The 24,667-nt window shown below is 37.8% G+C and overlaps 1 protein-coding gene across 7 annotated transcripts; it reads left to right on the top strand.

Annotated features, from left to right (window-relative positions):
- The first annotated feature begins 64 nt into the window (after window positions 1-64).
- PAIP1 (poly(A) binding protein interacting protein 1) lies at window positions 65-24,667 on the top strand. 7 transcript variants are annotated; one of them, XM_032676865.1, is made up of 13 exons: window positions 752-805; window positions 1,537-1,653; window positions 2,519-2,721; window positions 4,939-5,120; window positions 10,296-10,484; window positions 12,332-12,444; window positions 14,656-14,767; window positions 16,377-16,502; window positions 18,635-18,741; window positions 20,182-20,299; window positions 20,432-20,486; window positions 21,101-21,194; window positions 23,269-24,667. In XM_032676865.1, exons 4-13 carry the CDS (start codon window positions 5,010-5,012, stop codon window positions 23,360-23,362), a joined length of 1,119 nt encoding a protein of 372 aa, XP_032532756.1. In that variant the 5' UTR covers window positions 752-805; window positions 1,537-1,653; window positions 2,519-2,721; window positions 4,939-5,009; the 3' UTR covers window positions 23,363-24,667. The 7 variants fall into 7 exon arrangements, with proteins under 7 accessions (XP_032532751.1, XP_032532753.1, XP_032532752.1 ...); XM_032676864.1 differs by lacking the exon at window positions 2,519-2,721 and adding an exon at window positions 3,487-3,538 and having other exon boundaries at window positions 753-805; XM_032676860.1 differs by lacking the exons at window positions 752-805; window positions 2,519-2,721 and adding an exon at window positions 65-170.

The following is a 24,667-nucleotide window of genomic DNA, read 5'->3' as shown; positions in this document are numbered from 1 at the left end:
GGCGGTGGCGCGGGGCTCCCGCGGTGCTGGGCGAGCCCGCGGCGACGGCAGCGGGAGGGCGGGACAGGGGGATAACCGTGTCCAGCCGGCGGTGGCTGACTGGTGCCAGGAGGGGAAGGTCGAGGCTGGCGGAGAGACGCGTGCTGGACGTGGGACTAACGCCACAGCACGTAGGTGGTGCCCCCTCCATTATTGTTACTTCTTAAAAATGCGTGATAAAGCAGCGAAGTGTTGTACTTCAGGTGGTAGATGCGGTAAGGGAGGGTAAGAGCAAATGAGGAGCTGTGGCAGCTTTGGACATCAGGAGGAATTTCTTCACAGAAAGAGTGGTTAGACACTGGAATGAGCTGTCCAGGGAGGTGGTGGAGTCACCGTCCCGGGAGGTGTTTAAGGAAAGACTGGACGTGGCACTCGTGCCATGGTCTCGTTGACATGGTGATGTTCTGTTCGATTATAGGTTGGACTCGATAATCCCAGAGTTCTTTTCCAACCTGTAAATTTATTCTGTGATTCTGCAGCTGTGCAAATAATGCATGGCTGGATGAAGAGAGCACGTGGTTGGAGAGACAATTCCAGAGGACAACTACCCAGGCTGCCCATTGCCTGCATACCTGCATACGTTGTCTAACTTCATATGATTCTGCATATGTTATCTTACTTCACACAATCTGTGGTTTCCAGGCATCAGTTAAGCGTGTTTTTTTCTTTTTTATTTTTCTTTTTTTTTTTTAATTTAAGTCTGTGTCACTGCTCCTGCAAAATACACATTGCTGGAGATGTCACACAGCTTCCAGGTTCCTAACTGGTGAGTTGGGACTAGAAGTGAAGATAAGCACTGAAAAAGTGAGTCTCTGAGGGATATTATTAGGATACTCTACTACTACATGTTCACTGTGGTGCTTTTAAATAAGTTTGTATGAAAGATGCCATTTAGAGCTACGGGTTATACCCATGCTTTATGTTTTGGACTCAATAACCATTGGGCCCATAGTCCAATAAAAGCCTCATCAGTGTGATAGGGATCGGCATAATTCAGTTATTAATTCCATTTTAAAAGCTAGAATTAGCCCTCTCCTTTTTTTTTTCTAATTATTATATGTTATCAGCATTAAAAAAACCCCAAACACAAGCATGCATGGGTTCTGAATAGTGACAAGGTTGCAGTGTGTGGTTTCTCAACACTTGGCATCAAAAGGTGTGTGCGGTATTGATTCTGAACTGTTTCAGGCTATTAGGTAAGACACTTAGGACAAAGTGGGTAACTCCTAGTGGATACTTAGAAGTGCTCCTAACTGCCTTTGGTGAAAGGTTTAATCCAGTCATTGAGTGCTTAGGCTATGTTTTGCTATTTTAGCAATCTCAGTGTTCTGCTGTTTGGTCTCAGAGGCTTGTAGTAATTGACAGGACTTCAGCTACTCAGACCATACTATGCTTAGAATGTTTCGGCCGCCTAAAGGGGTATACTATTGTAGGCAGTATTCAGGTATTGTAATTTTGAACTTAACTGCCCGATTATTTTTCTTAATTTTGTTTTAGATGTCTAATTAGGGAGGAGAAATTGGATTCCCCGTCAAACACAACTGCTCTCATGCAAACTTCAGTAGCGCATCTGTAAGAAAAATATGGACTTGGGACCACATTCCACTCTAAGTGGTAAGTAGTTGCCAAACAGTCATTAAATTATGATAATATAGAATATCTGCTAACTGAAAAGAATTCACATTTATGACCAAAGGTGAAAAGTTTTCTGGTTCAATAATGATAACCTGAGGCATTTAGTTCCTCATAGGTGTATACCTTAAAGAGTAAGATTTGCTTTCTTGAAAAATTGGCATGTTGAAAAGTGGTTGCAGTATATAATGATGCAGAATTTCAACTTTCTTTTTCACATTAATTCCTGGTAAGGTAAAGCCTACAGAGGGGGACAGAGGTCACAATATAGGCTTTAAAACCAGAGCTGAAATAACACTGAATATTTGTAATATAGGTATTTTAGTAACTAATTTGTGATATTTAAAAGATTGGTAATACTCCTTAAGTTAGTTGTGACAATTGTTTACACAAGACTCTGACAGAACCTCCTGCATTGCCTCTCATTCCATTTTGCAGAGTAGAGATATGTTATTTTACCACTCTCCACTTTCAGAAGGGGTTGCCTAGGAACAGTGTTCCCATAAGCCTCATTAATTTTAACTTGTGTCACCTTTAATGTCTGGCCACCTTGTTATCTCACCAAAAATCAGTCCAATTCATGCCTTGGCGAAGTAAAAAATATGTTACACCCTACCCCTCCCCCTGTTGATAATTGAAAATGGTAACATGTAATAGTAAACACAGTGGGAACGTGACTCTTAAAGGCACCATTTTACAATCCAATTGGATTTTTTTTTAAATACAAGACAATGCTGTTCAGATTTTTTTAAAAACCTTTCATACATACCTGCCTATTTTTTCATTCTCTCATGAGTGGTAAACAGAATTTGACCCAACACCACACAACCTTTTGACTTTTTGGCAGGAACAGGTGGCAAGGTCAGCAAAGATCAGACTGTTCAGGGAGACAAAACACAAACACTGCCAGCAGGATCAGCTGAGGTGTATTTGGGGCACTCCAGATCATAGTTGCCCCCTCATCTTGAAAGCAGATTGTGAGCTGGAGTTTGCAGAACAAGTAGAGCAAGACTCTGGACTGAAATTGAACAAAAATAAAAGAATTAAATTGTAAGTGCACATATGAGTTGGATCATTCACAGTTAATATGATAATATTAGAAAGCTGCGTTACATGGACCATCTTTTTCAGTCTGTTCCTGTTGGCACGGAAGGTGGTTTTAGAAATTAAATCAGAAGAGCATTTGTTACCACATCATACATAAATTATACATGAAAATACATTGTTCTGGGCAAACACATTTATATTTAAGTAGCCCTAACTGTACAATAATGTGGTCATGTTGGAGGCTTAACTTCGTCGCGTTAAATCTAGAATTTCACCCGCAGCTTTCCCACCCCTTTCTGCTGGAAACAGCTGTGCGTGCGCAGCGTGGCGCGATGCACCTGTGGCTACAGCTCCGCTGCTGTAGCCGAAGCCTTGGCCCTGTTACGGCCACCTCGCCCGCTTTCCCCGTGGGGAGATCAATCCCAGAGAATATCGCGGCTTTGGAAACACCGTTTCCAGGCTGCCGCGGGTTCGGGGGGGCAGGCTCGGCAGCGGCGCGAAACCGAAAGTGCAGGGGCCGGGCGGGCCCGCGCTCCGCCCGCCCCCCGCGGGCCCCCGCCCCGCTCCCTCCCTCCCATGAGCGCCCGAGCCACCGGCCTCAGCATGTCGGAGAGTTTCGAGCGGGTGCCCCGTGCCAGCCGTGGCCCGGGCCGAGGAGGGGGCGCGCCGGAGAGCGGCAGCGGCGGGGCCTGCCCCGGGGGCAGCGCTGCCCGCGGCTCGGGCTCGGCCGAGGAGCAGCAGCACCAAGCGGGCGGCCTCTTCCCGCAGCAGGAACCATTGCGGCCTCCGAAGACGGCGCCGCTGGGCAGCGGGATGGCAGGTACGGGCCAACCCCCCCCCACCTTCCTTTTTCCAGGGGCACCTGCCCGGCTCCTGGCGGCGCCGCACGGAGGTTGAGCGGCGCGGGGGCACCGGCACCTGTCCGCGGGAGGGTGGTCCTGTTCCTCAGTACCCGAGCTGAGGCCGGGTCGGGGTGGGAAGCCCTGGGGGGCCGGGGGACACCTGGCTGACTAGGGAGGGGTGAGAGGAATGAAACGGAAGAGAAACAAGTGGTGCATAGCAGAGTCGCCCACTACCCGCTGACCGATGCCCAGCCCATCCCCCAGCAGTGGCAACTCCTGGCCGACCCCCCCACAGTTTGTACACAGTTTGTATCGAATTCTATGGAATAGACTGTCCCTTTGGCCAGTCCGGGTCAGTTGTCTGGTCTGTGCTGCCTCCTGGCTTTTTGTGCACCTTCTTGCTGTCAGAGCATGGGAAAGTGAAAGTCCATGATTTAAATTAAGCACTGTTTACGGATACCCAGAACATCAGCATGTTGACTGATTAGTCTCATACTGAATCCAAAACATAGCACTGTACCAGCTACTAGGAAGAAAATTAACTCTGTCCCAGCTGAAACCAGGACACTGGGTTATGGACCTGGCCCAGGTAAAGGCGTGATGTAGTACAGCTGCTTGCAACACTCTCTGTCCTTCCCCTCCTCTGTTCTCCCAAATCTGAGTGTGCTTTTTATCCATCTGTTAATCTGACCACAGATGGTCTCAGCCTTCCCCCTATTGAAGAACTCCAGCCTAAAGGTTTGCGCAAAAATAAACCCAACCCAACAGAAACACAAAGCACTGTCTGTTGGTCAGCTTTTTCAGGAAGATATCGCGTTCTGTTTTCAATAAACTTATGAGCTAATCTCTAATGATATGTTTGGAAAATATCATTTTAAAAACACCTTAAGCTGGATGTTTTGGCAAATGGTGTATGAGAACAATGATAGCTAAGTGTCTCTGAGCATTTTGTTAAAAATAAGTTGCTAAAAATTTATTTCATTTATTAACCTTCCAAAGTCTTGAATTTGTATTTGAAATCTATGAAAAACTGCAGGATGAGCAAACGTACCATTAGCAGATTTACTAGTTACTTAGGTTAGCTCTTCCAGAAAACATGTTTTCACAGGAGAGAAGAGCTCTTTTTTTCTTTCTTTTCCTTCTCCCTTTTTTTTGGTCCCCTTCACTTTCCATTGCATAGAAAGACATCTAGAGTGTGCTCAAATGAAAACTTTACCATATTTAAGAAAAATAATGAAAACTATGTATTTAAAATAAACTTGAAAGTATAGTTACAGAAAAATTGTATTTTAAGTAAAAATGTATTCTGGGTTTACTCTGTGTGAATACATACTAGTTTAGTGATTTCTAAGACAAGCTGTTAACAAAAATTTTTCAGAACACCTGCAAAAGACAGGATTTCCATCTGGATCAGAAGATAAAGCTTCAGTTCTTGATTCTGGATCAGAAATGACTGAACCTCAGTTGGCTGTGGCTTCTGTGGTAACATCAAAGCTGTCTGTTAAAGCACCTGAATTTTATCCACCAGGGTACAACCAGAATTTCAATCAGAATTTCACAGTGAGTGTTTTAACATCTTCCTTAGTATATGCCTATTTGCTTATATTCCAGTTAACAATGTTTTCTTGAGATCTTTTATATCAGATAATTTGAATTTTGCATTTGCTGAAGAGACTGCAGAAATTGTCACAATAACCTCCAGAGTCACAGCCACAACGTTAAGTGGTAATGAGCAAATGTTATGGTGTACATGAGAGCCTTTAGTGTGCGATATTTTGCCAAGGCTTGCTGCAGGTAACCACATTCCTTGTTGGTTACACCAAGCATTGGTTACATCTAGCATGAGAGTAAGCTGGTTTTTTCGTGACTGTCTCTGTTGTAGTGACATCTACGCTGCGTTTTCATTAAAAGCTATGCTACATTTTTATGCAGAGTTCACAGGTTTTTGAAGAAGGTGCGGGGGAAAGCTTGAACTTTAGCTTTTATGAGCACAGGCTTTGCTTTTCCTGAATTTCCTGTGCCACGGGTGTGATTCGTCATGACTGCCTAAGTCAGTGTATCATCATGTGTCTTTTAGTTTCTTCAGTGCTATTGTATCACCAAAGGACAAAAAAATAGGGTTACACTCATTACTAGCAGTTACTTACCCACACACCTAATTGGAAACACATTTCCAGCTAGACTAGAGGTGATCTCGGATCAGTATTGTAGATGCATCATGTAACAGAAGTTGGTACTTTTATTTTCTACTCCATTGTCTTCCATGTTGCTGCTTCAGTAGTTCTACACCAGGGAAGATCTGTGTGAATTCTCGGAATATCGTTTTGTTACACAAGCGGGCAAACTCTGGTACTATAACTAAACAGGTGGGAACTATTACTTTTACAAATATAATCAAGTGATAAAAAACAACGATGCTGAAGCAAATAGATTTTTTAATAATTTGTATAAAAATACTTTATTTGAATGCTAAATATGGGGGTTTGGTGTTCTGAAATCTTTTACTCACCAGTAAAATTGATGTTACCTTTATGTTACCAGCTTTACCAGCTTACTGAATATGATTACTCTCTTGGATAATACAAGCCTACTGCCAGTATAGAACTGTTAACAAAAAAATGCCAATGTGAATATGCTTCAGTGAATCTAGGGGAAAAATAACTACTTTGCCCCAGTAGAGGTTACATGGTTTCTAAAAAACAGTATTTTAGTTTCAAGACCAAAAAAATAAAAAAAAGGCCCTTTTGAATGGTATACATAGTGCTCACTTAAAATTGCAGTTTCAAGGCCAACAGTGTTGCTTTTCAGCTGTTTTGCAAAACCACACAAGCATGGGGGAGTTCCTGGTTGCTATGTTGTTGGAATAAGCTATGAATGTGACTCATCTATTAATAAAAATACCTCTTGAAATGTTAGCAAAACCTAGAATGCTTATTTTAAAGTATCTTGCAGGGACTTTAATCAGGATATACTAGGCATAAAACAGTGTTATTTCAGACTTTCATCCTTTGCTGTTACAAAATATTGCATTTTTTACGTTAATGACTGAATTAATTTCATAAACTGGCCTCACTTGCAGTAAAAATAGGAAATTTTAGCACACTTTATTATTACACAGATTTTGACCATGAGTTTTTAAAATTTGAATCAAGACAGTTTTGAGAAACTTTTTTCTCTCTCTGAATTAAAATTAGTACTTTTTAGCTTTCATTTATAAAGTTCCCTGGAATTTTTAGATCCGAAAGCTTGAATTTCTCATATAAAATATACAGTGGTTTTGCCATTAAACATTTATTGTTTTAGAAATAGTGCTGATTTATTGTTTGATTGTACATTACTATAATTACCATATGTGTCCATATAACGTTTGATTATTAGATCAGTTATTTCCAGTCAGTTCTGATACTCAAAGCTATCTATTACCTGTGAAGATAGTTTAAGGGGTACAGCATACAATGCTTACTAGAATTTTCAGAAGAACTTTACCAGGGCTTTGGAGAAAGGCCTTCACGGACTTCTGTTTGCATACAGGGTCCAACCCATCAGAAATTGTAGATGTCAACAGTAGACCAGAGAATGGCATAATGATACTCTCACTTAATAGTTTGAGGAGTGAGACTTTTATTATTTTAGGATTCCACAATCCTTCCCTCCTGCCTTTTTTTTTTTTTTATTTCAATTAATTTCCAAAAGAAGGCCAAGCATAAGAATGCCACTTAACCTCATTCAGCATGCATAGGTTGTTTTGTATATGCAACAGTCATAGTACTTGAATTTGCAATAACTTTGTAAACTTAAGTGCATATAATCTGAAGGGAAAAAAAGCTTGTTCCAAAGAAGTCCAAAGAGAAATCAAATCAGTGATTAGTTACTAAGTTCCTAAGTGAAAATGTGAATTTACTAGATAGAGGAAAATGCTAAGCAGCATATGTACAGAAACTGAGTCCAAGAGCAGATTTGGCTCATGAATCTTTTCTGTAGAATTTCTGTTTTATCTTTATGTAAATCAGAGGAGTTTTAGTACCTATTTAGTCTTCTATTCTTATGTCTGTAAACTTGTGAAGTGACACTTAATAGAAAAGAAGCAAACCTATAATCTTTTAATTGATGACCCCTTTGTTGTGAATAATCCAGGATCCCATCCTATAGCTCTCAAACATTAGGGAGAAGAATTAGCACTGGCTTGATGGAAAAATTACTGATACTAATGAAAAATTTCTGTTTGACTTCCATGGCTTGGAATCATAGATTTGTAATGAACGTGTAATCTTGCAGGTTTCTGTTAGCCAGCTTCTACTAAAAATATTCAGGAACCATTTGCTGTATTTTTCTTGCATTGATACAGTGTATGATGCTATCTTTATGTTAAATCTTAAAATCTGACAATGAGAAATGCACGTAGTTTATGTCTAGAAGTCACTGGGCTAAATTCAGTTAGTTTTTAAAGTATGAAGTGTAAGTAATTTAGCAATATACAACCTTATTATCATATTTGAATTACTCATTTTTGTCTCCCATTTGTTCAGTTCCCTGGCATAATTACTAAAACCTAGGCTTCTTTTGGAGTTGCATAATTAGTACAGATATATGAACATGGCACAGAGTTTAGCCTCTGTGTTTTGCCTATTAATTACAAAATGGAAGTAGGAGTATATGGGGACACCAGTACACCAAATGGTACTGGGGTCTTTTACGTTCATTCTCCTCCAAGACTGAATTCTTACCAAGTGTGTATGAGAGGAAGATACTTTCCTGTCTGCTGATGGGGATCTCATAATAATCTCAGGACTGTCAGAAAGAGCAGCTTCTTTCATTAGCTACAGCAATTGCATGCTCTGAAGCCTGGCTGGAGAGTTTTGAAACAGGTTGTTTGCAGAGATGCTAGTTCAGCTGTATATGAATAAGCTGCAATAGCTGCACAGTAATGTAATAGTACTGGGGAATAAAATAGTTTTAACTTTATTGTACAGAACTCTTACTGGGCTGTCTGAAATTACCTTGTGAAAGTTGATTTCCTTTAGCAACATGGAGTGTTTAGCAAGTCACACATATGCCTGTTAGCCTTTACTTTTTGGTTTTATAAGCTCTAAGCCATTAGAATCATAGAATACTTTAGGTTGAAAAGGACCTCCCAAAACTCCTGTGCTTCAATCCTAAGCTCAGATCAGGTTGTTGAAGGCTTTATCCTTGTCAGTAGTAACAGTTTGCTATTATTTCCATAAACCCATATTTTTTTTCCTATTTCTGATGGGCAGCATTAAATTACTTCTCCTTAATTAAACATCATAGGAAATCTTTCTAGTTTTACTGTTGTTACATCAATGTGTCCCCCACCTCACTAGCTTAGAATTGTATAACCTTATGACATGTATCTGGGGAATTTTGGAAAGTCTGCTTTTTTTTCCCCACGCATTCTTCACAAGTCATGAAATTAATGTCAGTACTTGATTTTCAGCAGTGTGTATCTGTCTTTCACAGTTCATACCGAGATAAAAATTTTCACAGATCCATGTTGCTTCACAGTAGCGGAGAGATGGAGGCATTTTGAAGATAAAGTAAATGAAAACCCCTCATTAAGGGAGAGGGAGAATGTGCTTATAAACCTTGTTGCTTTAAGTACACTATGTAAAGAAGGAGTCTTTTGTCATTTTAGCTCATTTTTTCATTGAAGTAGATACTACACTTTAAACATTTTTAAATAGTAGATCAGTTGAGAATTCTGATATTCTTTTTTACTCTTATGTCTTGAATTGCTAATTGTAAGTTATTTTTTAGCAGTCCCTTTTCAGGCTTCGTCTGACACTTCTGAAATCTATGAGATGCTTTTCACAATCATTTGTGTAGTGTGACAAAGTGAATTATTTGTACTGTGTTACTACTAGTGACATCACAAATTGTGCTGCTTTTTTTTTTGCTGTTCCCCTCATATACCATATCATAATAATTTGTAACAGTATTGACATTAGATACTTATATACATTCATTTTTGAATGGACAAAATCATCATTCCTCTGTCCCATCGGTGGGAGCATAAGCGTTGATGAAATGATATTGTGCTAGCCCCTCCTTTCTTTAGGGAACAGGTGTGTTTACTGTCTGGTTTTTAACCTCAGGAGCTGCAAATGAATGCAATGCCATTTGAATAGTTTCATTTCATGCCTTGTAATCTTTCATCTATTGCCAAGTGCTGCAAATATGCTGACTTTAAAATATCAGTTTTCCTGGTTATACTTTCTACATGGAAACACGACACTGTATTTATTGTATTTCTTCAATTTCTCCCCCTTCTTTTGGAGTACTGTACACTCTAAGTCCAAAATACTTTGTTTCAGATTTTCAGGTTTTTTCTTCTACAGTTCATGTATCCACAATACAGTTTGTGTGCACATCAGGAATAAGTGTTGAGCCTCGGTTTGGTAGTCCTACCCTTAACAGATACTTACTTTGTTAGTTAATCTTGCACTCAACTTGGGAAACTGCTTTCTGTTTAATCCATCTTTTGATGTGTTTTCCTGGAAGACCCTAATGTCTCTAAAATACCTAGTTAAGATGATAAGACTACAAGAGCTTTGTGATATGGTGAGGTCTGTGCTCTGTAAAAATGTTGAAGTGAACTGTGTAATCAAGTATGGAGAGACTCAAAACTGGGGGCTGTATGGTTACTTCTGGAGACAGTAAGTGTGACAGCATTTTTCAAGGTTCTTAAGAGGTTGGTATATTCTTTCACTTCTACAGGATTCTTCCTTTGAAGATAGATATGATGGCTATCTGACTTTAGCAGAATATGTACAAGACTTCCTAAATCACCTCACTGAGCAGCCAGGTTGTTTTGAAACTGAAATAGAGCATTTTGCTGAGGCACTGAATGGATGGGTCACTACAGATGAAGCTTTACAAGAACTTGTTGAACTCATCTACCAGCAGGTAGTCTGTGTATTCTGTCTTATAACAGAGATATTATGCCTCTGTTACATAGTGTCCAAGAATGTGTGCTGGTATTATTTGTTACCTCATTGTACCTGTGTAGTATTTTAATGGTTTGATTTCCACCCCCCCCCCTTTCAGATTGAAACATACAGGGAAAGGTTTTTCTCAATAAGATGAAATGGTAGCTCAAATGTGGGTTACCTGTCTTGTATACACTTCCCCAGCTTGCTGTTTCCTTTTTTTATGTATTTGTAGATCTTGGTAAAATACTACAGTTGAAGTTATGGTGCTTAATTAAAGAAGGTTATATTTGAAACTCTTAAGCAATGTCAGACTTGTACCTTTTTATTCTATCCTGCAAAAAAAATTCTTCATAATCCTAAAATATTCTTAATTCCTTAGTATTTTAAAAAAATAAGTTAATACCTACTGTACACATCACCTCTTGGGGAATGGTTCTTTATTGACAGGCTTTTTGCTTTAATTTGAAATATACCTATTTCAGAACAGCATAACTGGAGAAGAGGAAAGCTCATCTGAGGGTAACTAGGTCCAGTCCCATTGATGGCCATGGAAATGAGGACAGAGACCTGGAGCTGAACTCTGTACTAATTGGGGGAACCATTGGAAAGAACAGCTTAATAGGTGTTGCTTAGCAAATGAGCTGCTGTTGCTGTCTTTTGGGCTCACTGCACAGAATGAAGCCACGCTTCTGCTTGCTATTTATTACATTGGGTGTCTCACCCTTTCATGGGTTTGTTGCTTTCAAGTTCTACGTTGAATGCTCTTTTATTCAAGAGCAGATACCTGCAGAATATTTTAATCTGGGGTATGTAAAAGTGGAATGACTCGTTGGTCATTGTACAGAACTGTAGAGTTTCAAGTTTCTCATTATTATACAAAATTAATGTACATTTAATTAAAGACAGTTTAGTTAGACATTAAGATCACCAGTTGCTGAATACTAGAAAAATTACTTCATTCCCATCCTTTATTTGAACCCATGGAGGACAGTTATAAAAGGATGAAAATATTCCATATAAGTTCACTGAAGAAAAAAAGAGGAATTTATGCTATTTTTAACTTCTTGTATTTTAAATACATTGACTCTCATCTAATGTCACTTAAAAACTTAAAAGTCCAGCATTAGGGTTTACTGTGTCTTCCTCAGCTGAGAAGTCCAGTGTTACCAGTCTGAAATTATGTGAAAAATACAACTTAGTGCAAAAAAACTGTGCTACTATCCCAAAGTATCTAATTTTAGATTTGTTGTATGTCAGGATAGGATAGTGTTTAAGCATAAGTCAACTATGCTTATTATTATTCTGTCTTGAGCAGAAGCCCAGATACTTGTTTCCTGGCTTATCACAAAACAATTCAAATTGCTGAAGTTTATATGTGTCTGCTTTAGTGATGTTAATTTAACCCAACTAAGCAGGTTTACATTGCTCCTTGAGAAAGTATGTGTCTTTGAAAAAGTGTTTTAATGTCCAGTGTTGATTTTTTTGTATAAGAGTTTGTAAGTGACCCTCAGACGCTTTTTGGCTGTAGGTCACAGTGCAGAAGTAGAGTTGAAGATATATGGCATAATGGTGATTGTTTTCTTAGAGCCACAAAATCACAGTAAAATGATTTTTCAAGTGCTGAAATGCATATAGTGAAGTGTTGATGAGATACAAAAATGAACATGGCAAATAGTAATTGTTAATCATTACTCTTCTGCTCTTCAGTTGTCTAATCAACTGTAACTAAGCACAGATTTCAAAAAAGCTTGTAAAGGTATTTCCTGATAGCTTAATCATTAGTTTTATGAATAATTTATTTTTCCATTTTTATTTCGGAAGGCCACATCTGTCCCAAATTTTTCCTACATGGGAGCACGGTTGTGTAACTATCTATCTCACCATCTAACCATTAGTCCACAAAGTGGGAACTTCCGACAGTTGTTACTTCAAAGGTCAGTATCAGCAGGTCACTTGAAGCCTGTTACTCTCTTACATGTCTTTGTGTTTTGTAAAGAATTAGTATATACAAAACAAATGAAGCACCATGCAGTTGCTCACCACCCACTCCACCCACCCATGCCCAGCCAGTTCCTGAACAGCAGACCCCAGCCAGCTTTATCCCAAGTTTATATGCTGAGCATGAAGCCACCTGGAATGGAACACCCCTGTGGTCACTTATGTCAGTTCTCCTGACCGTCTGCTCTCAACTTCTTGTGCCACCCCAGCCTCCTCACTGGTGGGGTAGGATGAGAAGCAGAAAAGTCCTTGACGTAGTGTAAACACTGCAAAGCAGCAGCTAAAACCAGGACATACAGAGGTTGAAAATACTCATTTTCCCCTTGTTTCACTGCTTTCAAAATTAATGCTTTTGGTTTTTTTAACTCTGTGTGTTACTTGGAAATGAAAGGAAATCCCTGTGTACGTTGGATTTCCTGGTTCCTGAGTTTTGAAACAAACCCAGTAGATAACATTCATTTTAACACCCTGAAGCCATGAATTCAAAGTTGCTTAGGTTTTTGTTGCTGATATGGTTGAAATTGAGAGAAGAGAGGGTGTGTGCAGAAAAACAACCCTACAATGTGACCATAGAGAGATCCTCTTCTGTTTCTCAGCAAAGTTTCTACCTGAAATTTCAGCTCTTTAGATTTCTCAATTTCTCCGCTATTTTTGAATCCATTACACAATCATTGAGAATACATTAGAATTTTTCTGGCCTTCCTTTTATCTCAATTATTTTTTAAGTTTGTTTTTGGACTGCCATGTAAACTTGTATAGTTTTGGCACAGTTGCTGAATACTAGAAAAATTACTTCATTGTCATATTGTCTGAATCCTGTGTATTTATATTTAAATTATAGAATGATAGAATGGTTTGGGTTGGAAAGGACCTTTAAAGATCATCTAGTTCCAACACCCCTCCTATGGGCAGGGAACCTCCCACGAGGATGCTCAAAGCCCTACTCCACCTGGCCCTGAGCAGTTTCCAGGGATGGGGCATCCACAACTTCTCCAGGCAACCTGTTCCAGTGCCTCACCACCCTCACAGTGAAGAATTTCTTCCTAGTATCTAATATAAACCTGCCCTCTTTAAATTTGAAGCCATTCCCTCTTGTCCTATCACTACATGCCCTTGTGAAAAGTCAGTCTCTGGCTTTCTTGTAGGCTCCTTGTAGGTACTGGAAGGTGCTTTAAGGTGTCACCAAAGCCTTCTCTTCTCTAGGCTGAACAACCCCAAATCTCTCAGCCTGTCTTCATAGGAAGGGTGCTCGGGCCCTGTGATCAACTTAGTGGCTCTCATCTGGACTTGCTCAACGTGTCTGTGTCCTTATGTTGGTGACCCCAGAGCTAAATGCAGGGCTCCAGTTGGGGTCTCAGGAGAGGAGAGTAGAATCTCCTGTCCAGCTGACCACACTGCTTTGGATGCAGCCCAGGACATGGTTGGCTTTCTGTGCTGCAAGTGTTACTGTCATGTTGAACTTCTCATCAACCAACACCCCCAAGCCCTTCTCCGCAGGGCTGTTCTCAACCACTTCTTTGCCCAATCTGTACTGGTGCTTGGAATTGCCCTGACCCACGTGCAGAACCTTACACTTGGCCTCGTTGAACTTCATGAGTTGCCCAGGCCACCTCTCAAACCTGTCAAGATCCCACTGTGTGCCATCCCTTCCCTCTGGAATATCACTTGCACCACTCAGCTCAGTATCCTGACTTGTGTATCACTGTCATTTAAAATGGCGAGATAAAGAATTTATTAAATAAGTGTAAAGGCATCTAAGACAACGTGGGCAGCGTCCTGAAGGGGGGAACATGTCTATTTCTGTGGACATTTGAATGCCTGTGTTAGTGTTACACATTCTCAAACGATATTCTAATATATAAATTATTTAACTGTCTTCATTTCTACATGTTGTGAATTACTGTGTTTCATTTTGCTGCGTCAGATATCTTACTGCTTGAACACGTAATCATATGTATTGTCTAAAGGGATGAAAATCCACTGTTACTTTGTGAAGGCCTCATATCCCTCACACATCACACTCCCCAGCATTCAGCATGTAACAGTTTTCATGCAGGTCATAAGTTCTCATCATTCCCTTAAATGAGTAGCATGTTACTTATGTTAGAATGGTTATAGATTATATGATTTTGTTTTAATATTTACAGGTGTCGAACAGAGTATGAAAACAGAAATGAAGCTACCAAAGGTGATGAGGCTACTAAAAAACAATTTCATTCCTTTGTGCTGTTCTTAGCTGAACTTTACCTTAACTTAGAGGTAAGAAGAAAATTGTATGTCAATTGGTTCTTTGTTATTTTTTTTGTTTTGTTTTTAGGTAAACACTGAACTGAAATACTTTGAGGTGTTTTTTTAAAGGCAGAGGGGAGTAAAGTAAAAGAACTTTAGAACAGTTTCATTATAATGCATTTGTCCAAGAAACATGCAAACAATCAAAAAAAAATCATTAGAAGAGAAGTGTATAGAAATTAAAGTGTAAGAATCCACAGAAAGAACTGACCATAAAACACCTCTGAAATTAAGCTTTTGACATTTTTTTTACTGGCAAACCCCCCGTATGACTATACTTAACCAACACGTGAAATGTTACAGCCTAGCAGAAGCAGATCAGGATCGATAACCCATGTAATTCAGTATTAAGACATTAATAGGAGGTGTTAACAAACCCTTGAGAAAGATATGGAAATACTCAAAATGACAAATTAAAAATGGAGACCTTTAAAGATATCTCTTCTGATCGTTGACTCCATGGCTTATGCATGAAGCATGACATCTTGTATTGGTTTTCTTTATTTGTGATATGTACAAAAGAGTCTACAGAATTTTCTTTTATGGCTGTGTATTCACCAAATTCACTAAGTGCTGTAGTGTACTTAAAAATATACTTTTGACTGGATTATTTCAATGGTTTGATTTAAGCAGACACTATAAAAATGTTCTGCTGCCATGAGGAAAATCATTCTCTGACTCTTTAATTTCTGTTCATAAGTGGTCTTTGAAATCTACTTTTCACTTGCTAGAAGGAAAAAAGAAAGATGGGCAAAGAGTTTGAAGGAGAGGGAGTTGTCCACTTGTGGAATTTACCATACTCTGTGGAGTATACCATTTATCTTTAAACCATTTTCTGTAATTTTTTAAATACATAGAGAATGCCTTCTGGAAGTAAGCCACCACAGCTGTAAAAAATACATAACATAGTGTGGAAAAGAGCATGGAGTTCTGAGAATTTGATATTTGGTGGACCATTGGGGAGGCATTTGGTAGCTTTTCTTAGCTATTTGTTAGCAGAGAAACAAATGCTAGACACACATTGTTATTTCAGAATTCTAAGGATAGTACTTAAAGTAAGTTCAGTGATGGCACCAAGCTATGCAGTGCACTCAACGTGCTGGAGAGAAGGGATGCCATCCAGAGACACCAAGACAGGTGTCTCGAGAGGCAGGCCCGTGTGAACAAGGCCAAGTGCAAGGTCCTGGAGCTGGGTCAGGCTGTCAGTTAGTCAAGAGCAGCCCTGCCAAGAAGGACTTGGGTGTTGGTGGACAAGGAGCTCAACATGACCCAGCAAATGTGCACTTGCAGCACCAAAAGCCAACTGCATCCTGGGCTGCATCAAAAGAAGTGTGGCCAGCAGGTCGAGGATGATCTAGATGATCTTTAAGGTCCCTTCTAACCCAAACCATTCTATGATTCTGTGAAAATCTGCATTCTAAAATGGTTGCAGTATTTAGCACGTTCTTCCCACTGTGGAGGTCAGCTATGTTGATCACAAAACAAACCACACAGCATTGAAAAGAGAAAATGTGCCTAGACTAATTTCTAAAACTCAAGTCTTTTAAATGTGGGGGGGGGTTTAATATATATTTTTCAGATTAAAGGAACGAGGGGACAAGTAACACGAGCAGAAATTCTTCAAGAAGGCCTTCGGGAATTACTAAATGCACTCTTCTCTAATCCTGTGGACAGTAATTTGATATGTGCAGTGAAACTCTTGAAGGTGAGACAGTACTATAATCATATTTTTTAACCTTCCTAGCTTTGGGAACAGCAGGGTAAACTGCAAATGAGGAAATATTTATAGGGTTTTATGCATTACATCATTAGCAGAACAAACTATTTGTTTTCCTTAATACCATTACAAAATTGAACCAGTAAGAAAATGATGCTCTAAAAGTGAATTCAAGGCCATTTGTGTATGAACAAGAGAAATATAACTGAAGCTAAGGTTCAAAGGAGTAAGCAGTCCCTTCAGGTCTCATTTTGCTGCTTCCAGTGTGGGAGAAAACTGTAACCAGCTTGGATGAATTGTGGAATCTTGGATGTGTTGTATGTTCTGAAGGACACTGAGCAATTAGGGTCCACCGTTTTTTTGCAAAAGATTCTTGATATCTGTTATTTTATTCTGTTTTGTCTGTGTCATTACTGTTATAGAAATATATATATATATTTGACTTTCATGATGAAAACAAACCTCTTTGCTTGTAAGTTTTACTTTTAAAAAAAAAAAATGTTACCCTCTATGCGGGGAGAAACTGTTATCTTCACTGGTATTATTATACTCATAGTTGGGAAAACACAGTTTATTTTAGGAATGAAAGTTAGGTGCTAGACATTTTTTTTCTGAAGATTTTTGGTTGACTTGTTTGTTTCTCCTCATTCTTTACCCTTCCTCACTCTCCACTGTTTCTCAGCCTCTTCTGGCTTGAATTTCAATTCTAACAGCTTCTTTTGATATGGTAAATAGAAAGTAAGGAAGAGAGACATTTTCAATTTAAAACCTTCATTTGATGTTTGGATGTTTAAGCAGGTTGCTTCATAGCAAGTGTGAGGTGGTGCTCAATGAGCACATTCGCTTCTGTGGTCAGTCATTACCCTGACAGTGCTTCCCTGAGGGCAAGGCCCACTGAAGAATCTTTTCCAACACGCAATACACAAATGCAGTGCTGTTTTTCAGTCATTTTCCAATGAAGGTGGAGATTTGCCTTGACAGCATTCATTCTGAAAAAGCCAAGAGTGATCTAGATCATTGTGACACACTACAGTATTTAAAAGGTGTTACAGAACAAAGAGACTCTTTTTTTAATGCACATATTTTCTGGTGTCTTACAGTTACTACAAATGCTGAGTTCACAGGTAGCTAGACTAGACTATCTCATAAAACCTTGGTTTTACTACTAAAGCAATAATTGTCTTATCTTCTCATTTTAATACAGTGATACAGTTTTTCACCTTTTTGCTGTATAATGTTTATTTTTAATGAATCATCTTGATGCTATTACCTAATTATCTAGGATCAAGGTAGGACAACAGTAGAATAGTGTGAATACCAAACAAATGCTGACCAATATGTCTTGCATTTTTCTTAGGATTTTATCCCTTTGTATCATCAGTGCCATTTCAAGCATTTTCTATCATATAATATTTATGGTGAGAAGATCAGGGATTACTATTAACTTTGGTCATAGTGGCAAACCAATTTTTTTCTTATTTAACTCTTGAAGTTATAAATACTAAAATACTCAATGAAGTACCTATTCTTGTAGTAAAAGGCCTTCATCCACAGCAGTTCTATGCTTTAGACTGCTGCTAAAGCTTTCTCAGCAACAGCTTTAGCCTCACAGACTTTATGTATTAAAGTTTGGGGTGGCTCGATCAGATAATTCTGGTCTCCTCTATATATACCCAGATGAAATTCTCTGTGATGCTAGCCAAGTTGACTGCAGTGTTTCTGCAGTTTATTAAACTATTTGTTCTCATGTAAGCTGGTGGCATCAGCTGCAAAAATAAAGTTTCCTTTGTCACAGTATGTACTTAAATCAAGTAAGATCTGACTGCTGTCACTGCAGAGTTTCAAAGTCATATTTCAAGACTGAAAAAAGTGGTTGTGAACGTCTAGGTAACATATACCTCTACTGGACATAGAGTTACTATGCTTTCTGTAGTTTAAAATAAGCTATTATGAGATCTATTAATCTGTTTAACAAAGAGATGTAGGCAATGGGGAGCTTCAGCCCTCACATAGTCACCTAATGCATCTAAGCATCATGAATTGTTAGAGTCTCTTAAGTTGCCAGTTTATTAAGGTTTTCTGATTTTCTTTAAAAAAAATTACTAATCCCTTGTCTTTAGTTGACAGGCTCAGTTTTAGAAGATGCCTGGAAAGAAAAAGGAAAGAGTGATATGGAGGAAGTGATTCAGAGAATTGAAAATGTTGTGTTGGATGCAAACTGTAGCAGGTGAGAAGATAAACTTATGTGCAGTGTTTTGTTTATATTGAACAGAACAACTTGAAAATCTTCAAGAATAATGAACAGGTCCAAAAAATTATCTTTACTTTTATTTACTAAAAATAACATGATGTTTAGGTCATTTCCCATGTAAAAAAAGAGAAGGTATTTTTCAGTTGAAGAGGTGTGTGGATTTTTGATTTTGTTTTGTGAAGGGTTTTTTGATTTTTTTTTTTTCCTTTTAACAGAGGTGCATATTCCACTCTATTTTTATTTTTTTTTAACCTTTTAGGTCTTGAAATCTTCCATATGTGCTTTAGGATCTAAATGCAAGTATATACAAAGAGACAATAGTGGCCATATCTCATAGTTTATACTTTTAAATCTGAATTTAACAGCATTAAATATGTACAAACAGTATTAAATATGTAGCAGTATCAAATACCTACAAATCACTATACATGTAGAGGCAAAATGAAATATGCTTTGTGATTTTGTTTTGTTTTTCTTTTCCTTCTGGATAACACACCTTTTTGCCAAGGTCTTTACTGTGGTCCAGAAAAAAGTGAGTGGTTGACTAACGTATTAGTAATGTACTAGTGGCTGACTAATCAACTGTGTGCATGAGGTTGTCTGATTCTGCTGTGCTTCATCCTCAACTTCTTGAAACTCACCAAAAACCTGTAGTAGGTTCAGACACTGATCTCTTGCCATATGGAGGGGAGGCCAAGAGGTAGCTCATATCATCTGTGGGTTGTAACTGAGCTGCCCCCAAGGAGGATGAGAAAAATTTTGCTTTCGGGAATCAAAATTGATGGCACAAGCTGAGATTTCAAAGACACAGAACAACAAACTCATTTGAATTGAGAAAACAACAAAAAATTTTATTTATTTATGTATTCCTTAATGAGACTGTTCTCCACAGACTTGCTTAAAAGAAGGCAATTTCTCTTATTTTAGGGATGAAATGGGTGTAGGTATCTAACGTACTGGGGACATTATTTCTCACTGTTAACTACAACATTTCAGTACAATGAGGAGGGCTAAAGTTGGGAGCATAGAATAAATGGTTAAAGTAAAATTTGAAGATCATCCCCCTGTTACTCCCAGTATTTTCCTTTTATCAGAAAAGGATTTGTTCCCCAGCCTGTGCTGCAAGGTGCGATATCCCAATAAAAACTATAACAATTTCCTTTTTCATATAAGCTCCTTACTTAACAGCAGAGAAAGTGGAGAGGGTGAGGATCTCATAATTGACACATAAAGCATCTATACTTGCAGGTGAAGAATTTAACTTAATTAAAATTTTCTGCAGATTGGACCAGATTTTGTCCTTTCTAGAACATTTTTTGGAGTGATTTAACTATCTTGTATTGCACAGTAAGAGAAGCCCAATTACTTGCTTGGCACAAAACATTGTAACTTTTGTAGTGGTTTTCTTTATTTCAGAGATGTAAAACATAAGCTTCTGAAACTAGTAGAACTGCGATCTAGTAACTGGGGTAGAGTTCATGGAACAACTTCACATACAGAAGCTACCCCTGAAAATGACCCCAACTATTTTATGGTAAGAATACATGGCCATTTCAGTTTCTTAAACTAATGTGAATTTAATTTGATTCATAAATAGTCACATTACTCAAAACTACAAGCAGCTGTCTCTGAATACGTATAACTTTCTGTTTGACTTTATTCTTAGAATGAGCCAACATTTTACACATCTGATGGTGTTCCTTTCACTGCAGCAGACCCAGGTATGTCACAAGTTTAGTTTACCTTCCTTCTCAATCATTTTCAAAAAGTTGTAGTTAAGTTTATGGCTTGTTGAAGTTCTTCAAACATCTGAAACTGAGACAACTTACAAGACAAAAATCCGTCTGAATTCCTGGTTTTGTGGAACACATGCTTTATTCTGCATTAAAAGAAGGTAAGATGTTTGAAAGGGAGAATGTGCATTTGAGTTCATATAGTTCAGAAGAATTTGTGCAATAGTCCTCAGCACTCAGTCTCTCCAGGAAGCCAGAAATATTCAAATCATCTTCTGTTTATCCATCGTTTGTGGCAAAAGGGATTTTCTTCCTTCATTTCTTTGTTATCTGTAATCTGAGCACAATGTGGCATGGCATCATTTGATGTAAAGACGTCTTTACATCACTTTACATCACACTACCTTTACAGTTCTGTGGGAAGTTAGGCATCAGTCTTAGAGGTCAAATCATGTTCTGAGAAAACACTGTAGGGGGAGGTTTTCCTGATAATATGTTTCATGACATTCATGGTATCATTAACTATTTTCAAAGTTTATAGATGTATATTAATTTAGAGGATTAGTCTTCTATGTTACTCAATCTTATTTTTACTTCACCAGATTATCAAGAAGAATACCAAGAGCTGCTTGAAAGAGAGGATTTGTTTCCATATTATGAAGAAAATGGAGCAGATCTATTAGGACCTGGGGATATGTATGTTTTCTTTTTTAGGGATGTATTTTTTTTAATAATAGTTATTTTTACTGTGATTCTGTGATACTGCAGAATTAGGATTCCAATCTTGACAAAAGTGAAATTAAATAAGATAATTGTTACTTAGTTCTACAGTGGATGTGTTTGTTTGGGTGTAAATTGGATGTAATCACACAAGTTTGAAACCAATTTCATATTTATCCAATTGAGTAGGATAGTTACATTTCAAATGTTTATGCACATATACAAACAAACTTTGGCATTTTAAAAAAATTTGCAATCAAAATGAAGCACCAAGCCTTGAAGTGTTTGTTGTGAGGCAACCTAAATTCATTTGACTGATGTACATAAACATCTCAGCTAGAGATAATTACTGACTTTTCAGTCTTTCAAAGGAAGGAATTTAAATTTCTCTCCTCAGCACAAGCAGTGCTGAATTAAAGGGCTTTTCAATATTCCTGTAGAGCAAGGAAAGCAAAGGGGGAAGCAATAGGTGAAAATGTAGTCTGACTTTTCTGGTGTCAGTTTATAAGAAAGAAATATGTAAAATAAGTAAAAGAATATGGTCTAAACTAAGTTGTTCTGAGCTTTGGACTCACAGAAAAGGACTTTCAGATCATGATTTGACACCCAAGAACATGTTCTGTGTTGTGTTTATGTGTGGTAAGAGTGCAAGCCTGGACTGATATTTGTGTTAGTAAATTAGAAAACTTTTAGATTGTGCCTAACTTCAGAGTGCCAAACTTAGAGTGGCAACTTCAGAAGATAAATAAGAGATGTCATCAGAAATCAACAAGCTCATACAGAGGTATCAAAAAAAGACCCATGTGAACCTCTGTGCTTAGAAGAATAAATGCAAATTGGAGCAGACAGCAGTTAAAAACACAGCAAATCCAAAGAGTGACTCTGAGTCAACTTTAAAGCAAGGTGACTGTAACCTTCTTTGTTGAAGGCTTAAGAAAAGCTTAGACAAATGTCTGCTGATTCTCTGTCAGCTATTTCTCATGACTGACATCAGGGAGGAGGAGTCTGTGTGAGGGTTCTGCCTTCTGCAGCCTAAGCTTCTGCAAGAAAAAAGGAACAAATAAATATGTAGATTGCTTTTTCCGTGCACAAGCTGGAGTAAAAAACCTTTTCATACACATTTTCTATGGCTTGCTGAGGTTTTCTGTGAAACACATTTATGGCCTCTGTGCAGATCAGACATGCTGATTCCATTGTTTAGAACTGAGAGACAGAAAGTAGTAAACTGAGCACCTGAAATTAATGCGCACTTCTGGAGAGTCAGTAGCTGCTGACTCAGTTTTTTAAGGCTGTTTAGAATTACGTACACTATCATGTTCAAGCTACAACTCTATTGTCCTAGTCTATGGTTAGGGCATTAGAGTTGGATATGGAGAAAACAGGGAACACACAAGTTACTTCCCAATGTACTGTGGGGGGAAAGAAAGCTGAAGTGATGCCCATCACTCCCTGGCTTTATTTTGAAACACTGTGGTAGTATCCATTGTGTGCATTACTTACATAATTAATGGGATCCAGTCTTTCCTTTGACCTAAATAAGACTGATCTTTTCTGAAAGTCCAGCTACCCTGTAATACAAGGTAGTATAACGCAGGTGCAATAGGGAGCCTCCTTTTAAATATGAACAAACAGGAGCACAGGGTTTCTATATGAACATATTCCTTGAGCTAGCATGTTGACCATGCTAATATGTTGGTAATTATGTTTTTTGTAAATATATCAGTATAGATGCATTAGTAAATTTTGGGAAGTTTGGATTGCATGATTGTGTTTTCTATCATATTGGGAACTAATTCTGTCTTTTAAACTGGGCAGCAGAAGATCTAAAAGGGTGACAAACACTGTAGGTATTTGTACACTATGCTGCTTTGAGGTTTCTATTTATTTGTTTTCCTAGTACCCATTATTTTTTCTTCTTCATCCCCCTTTAAAAATAATCTCATAAATATTGTCATTTATAAAGCTTTGTTTTATTCTTGACATCTACACAAATGGTTTTCAAAATCTGTATGTAAACTTAACACCTTTGGTGATTTTTTTTTTTCTTTAGGTATTTTGATGAGATTGATGATGAGATGGATCCAGAAATTGAAGAAGCATATGAAAAATTCTGTCTAGAATCAGAACATGAGAGAAAACAGTGAGATGTTACATATTAATGTTAGTTTATTAAACCTGTTTAGGTATAGTTAGAATACAGGGGGACACAAAATATTTGTACCAAAATGAGGAACTTTAGTTTCTTCAAGTACTAAAGTTATACAATTTCCATTTTGTTTAACAGAATCTGCCAAAAATTGTAAACTTATGCCCTGTAACTTAAAATGTTGTGTATATATCATAGTTTATTTTATCAATAATGTTTTTTGAACAATGTTTTGGCTGCAATAAAAATTATTTAGAAGTTATAATTGAAATTAAAGTTTAATGGGGAATTGCCCCATAAAATTTCCCTTGAGGAAGAAAGGGAAAGAATAATGATCTGAATTTGCTTGCTTGTTTGCTTTAGTATATATTGGGGATATACTCATTCTATTTACCATATACCGTATATGTTGTATTTGATTCCTTCCCTTCCCCTCAAGAAGAGTGTGATTGAAATAAGGAAAAAATTAATTTTTTTTGTAGATCACAATCATGAGAAGTGGTTTGTGAGAGTTTTGTTTTGTGTATGGATTTTTGTTTTGTTTATTTCTGTTTTATTACTCTTCTAAAACATGTATGGGTGAGGTCTGGACTTTTCCCCCCCCCCCTGGAATAAATGTTATATGTTGATATGTGAAAAAGCAAGCAGTATTTTGGAAGTGAGGTGCTTTCAAGATCTTTTGTTCAGATAAGCTCATTTTCAAATTTACAAGCAAAAACTATGCTGTAATTTGTTGTGTTCTTCGAGACTACAATAGTGTGGTTATGTTTAAATCCATGCTTCTCAAGCGTACATGCAGTGCTCTTTTTTCTTCTTTTTTTTTTTTGTTTTCAATAATGTATCTAACATGTCTAACCTTCTGGCAATGCTTGTAACTTCTTTTATTCTTCTAATTTTATGTAGCTTGATTTAATTTTGTAATTGGAGTAAATTCATTTATTTCATAAATGTTAACATTCTGAAGTCAACTGCTCTTTTTTGGACCCCATATAATCATATTAGTTTTCCTAGGATGCTCCATTGGTTTTATTGCCAAACTCAGTTTCTTTCCTGTTACCTATACTGGTTAGACTGAATAGAAAAACTTACCAAGAACAGATGCAAATATTCCCAGAAGTTACCTGCTATAAAGAACACACATTGTAAATATGCATGTAAATAATTCTGATAATATTTCACTGTTATTTGTTTGATTAAATAAGTTGTGCATCTGCTAATACAGTGAGCACTGTTTTTTGGATGGTTATTTAACATACTTATTTAGGTTGGAGTTTTGGAAAATAAAATTTAACTAGCTTTGTTT

This window comes from Chiroxiphia lanceolata, chromosome Z, assembly GCF_009829145.1.
Source record: "Chiroxiphia lanceolata isolate bChiLan1 chromosome Z, bChiLan1.pri, whole genome shotgun sequence".
Lineage (NCBI taxonomy): Eukaryota > Metazoa > Chordata > Aves > Passeriformes > Pipridae > Chiroxiphia > Chiroxiphia lanceolata.
Note: the sequence above shows the minus strand (reverse complement) of the source record. Positions and strands in the feature narration are given on the sequence as shown.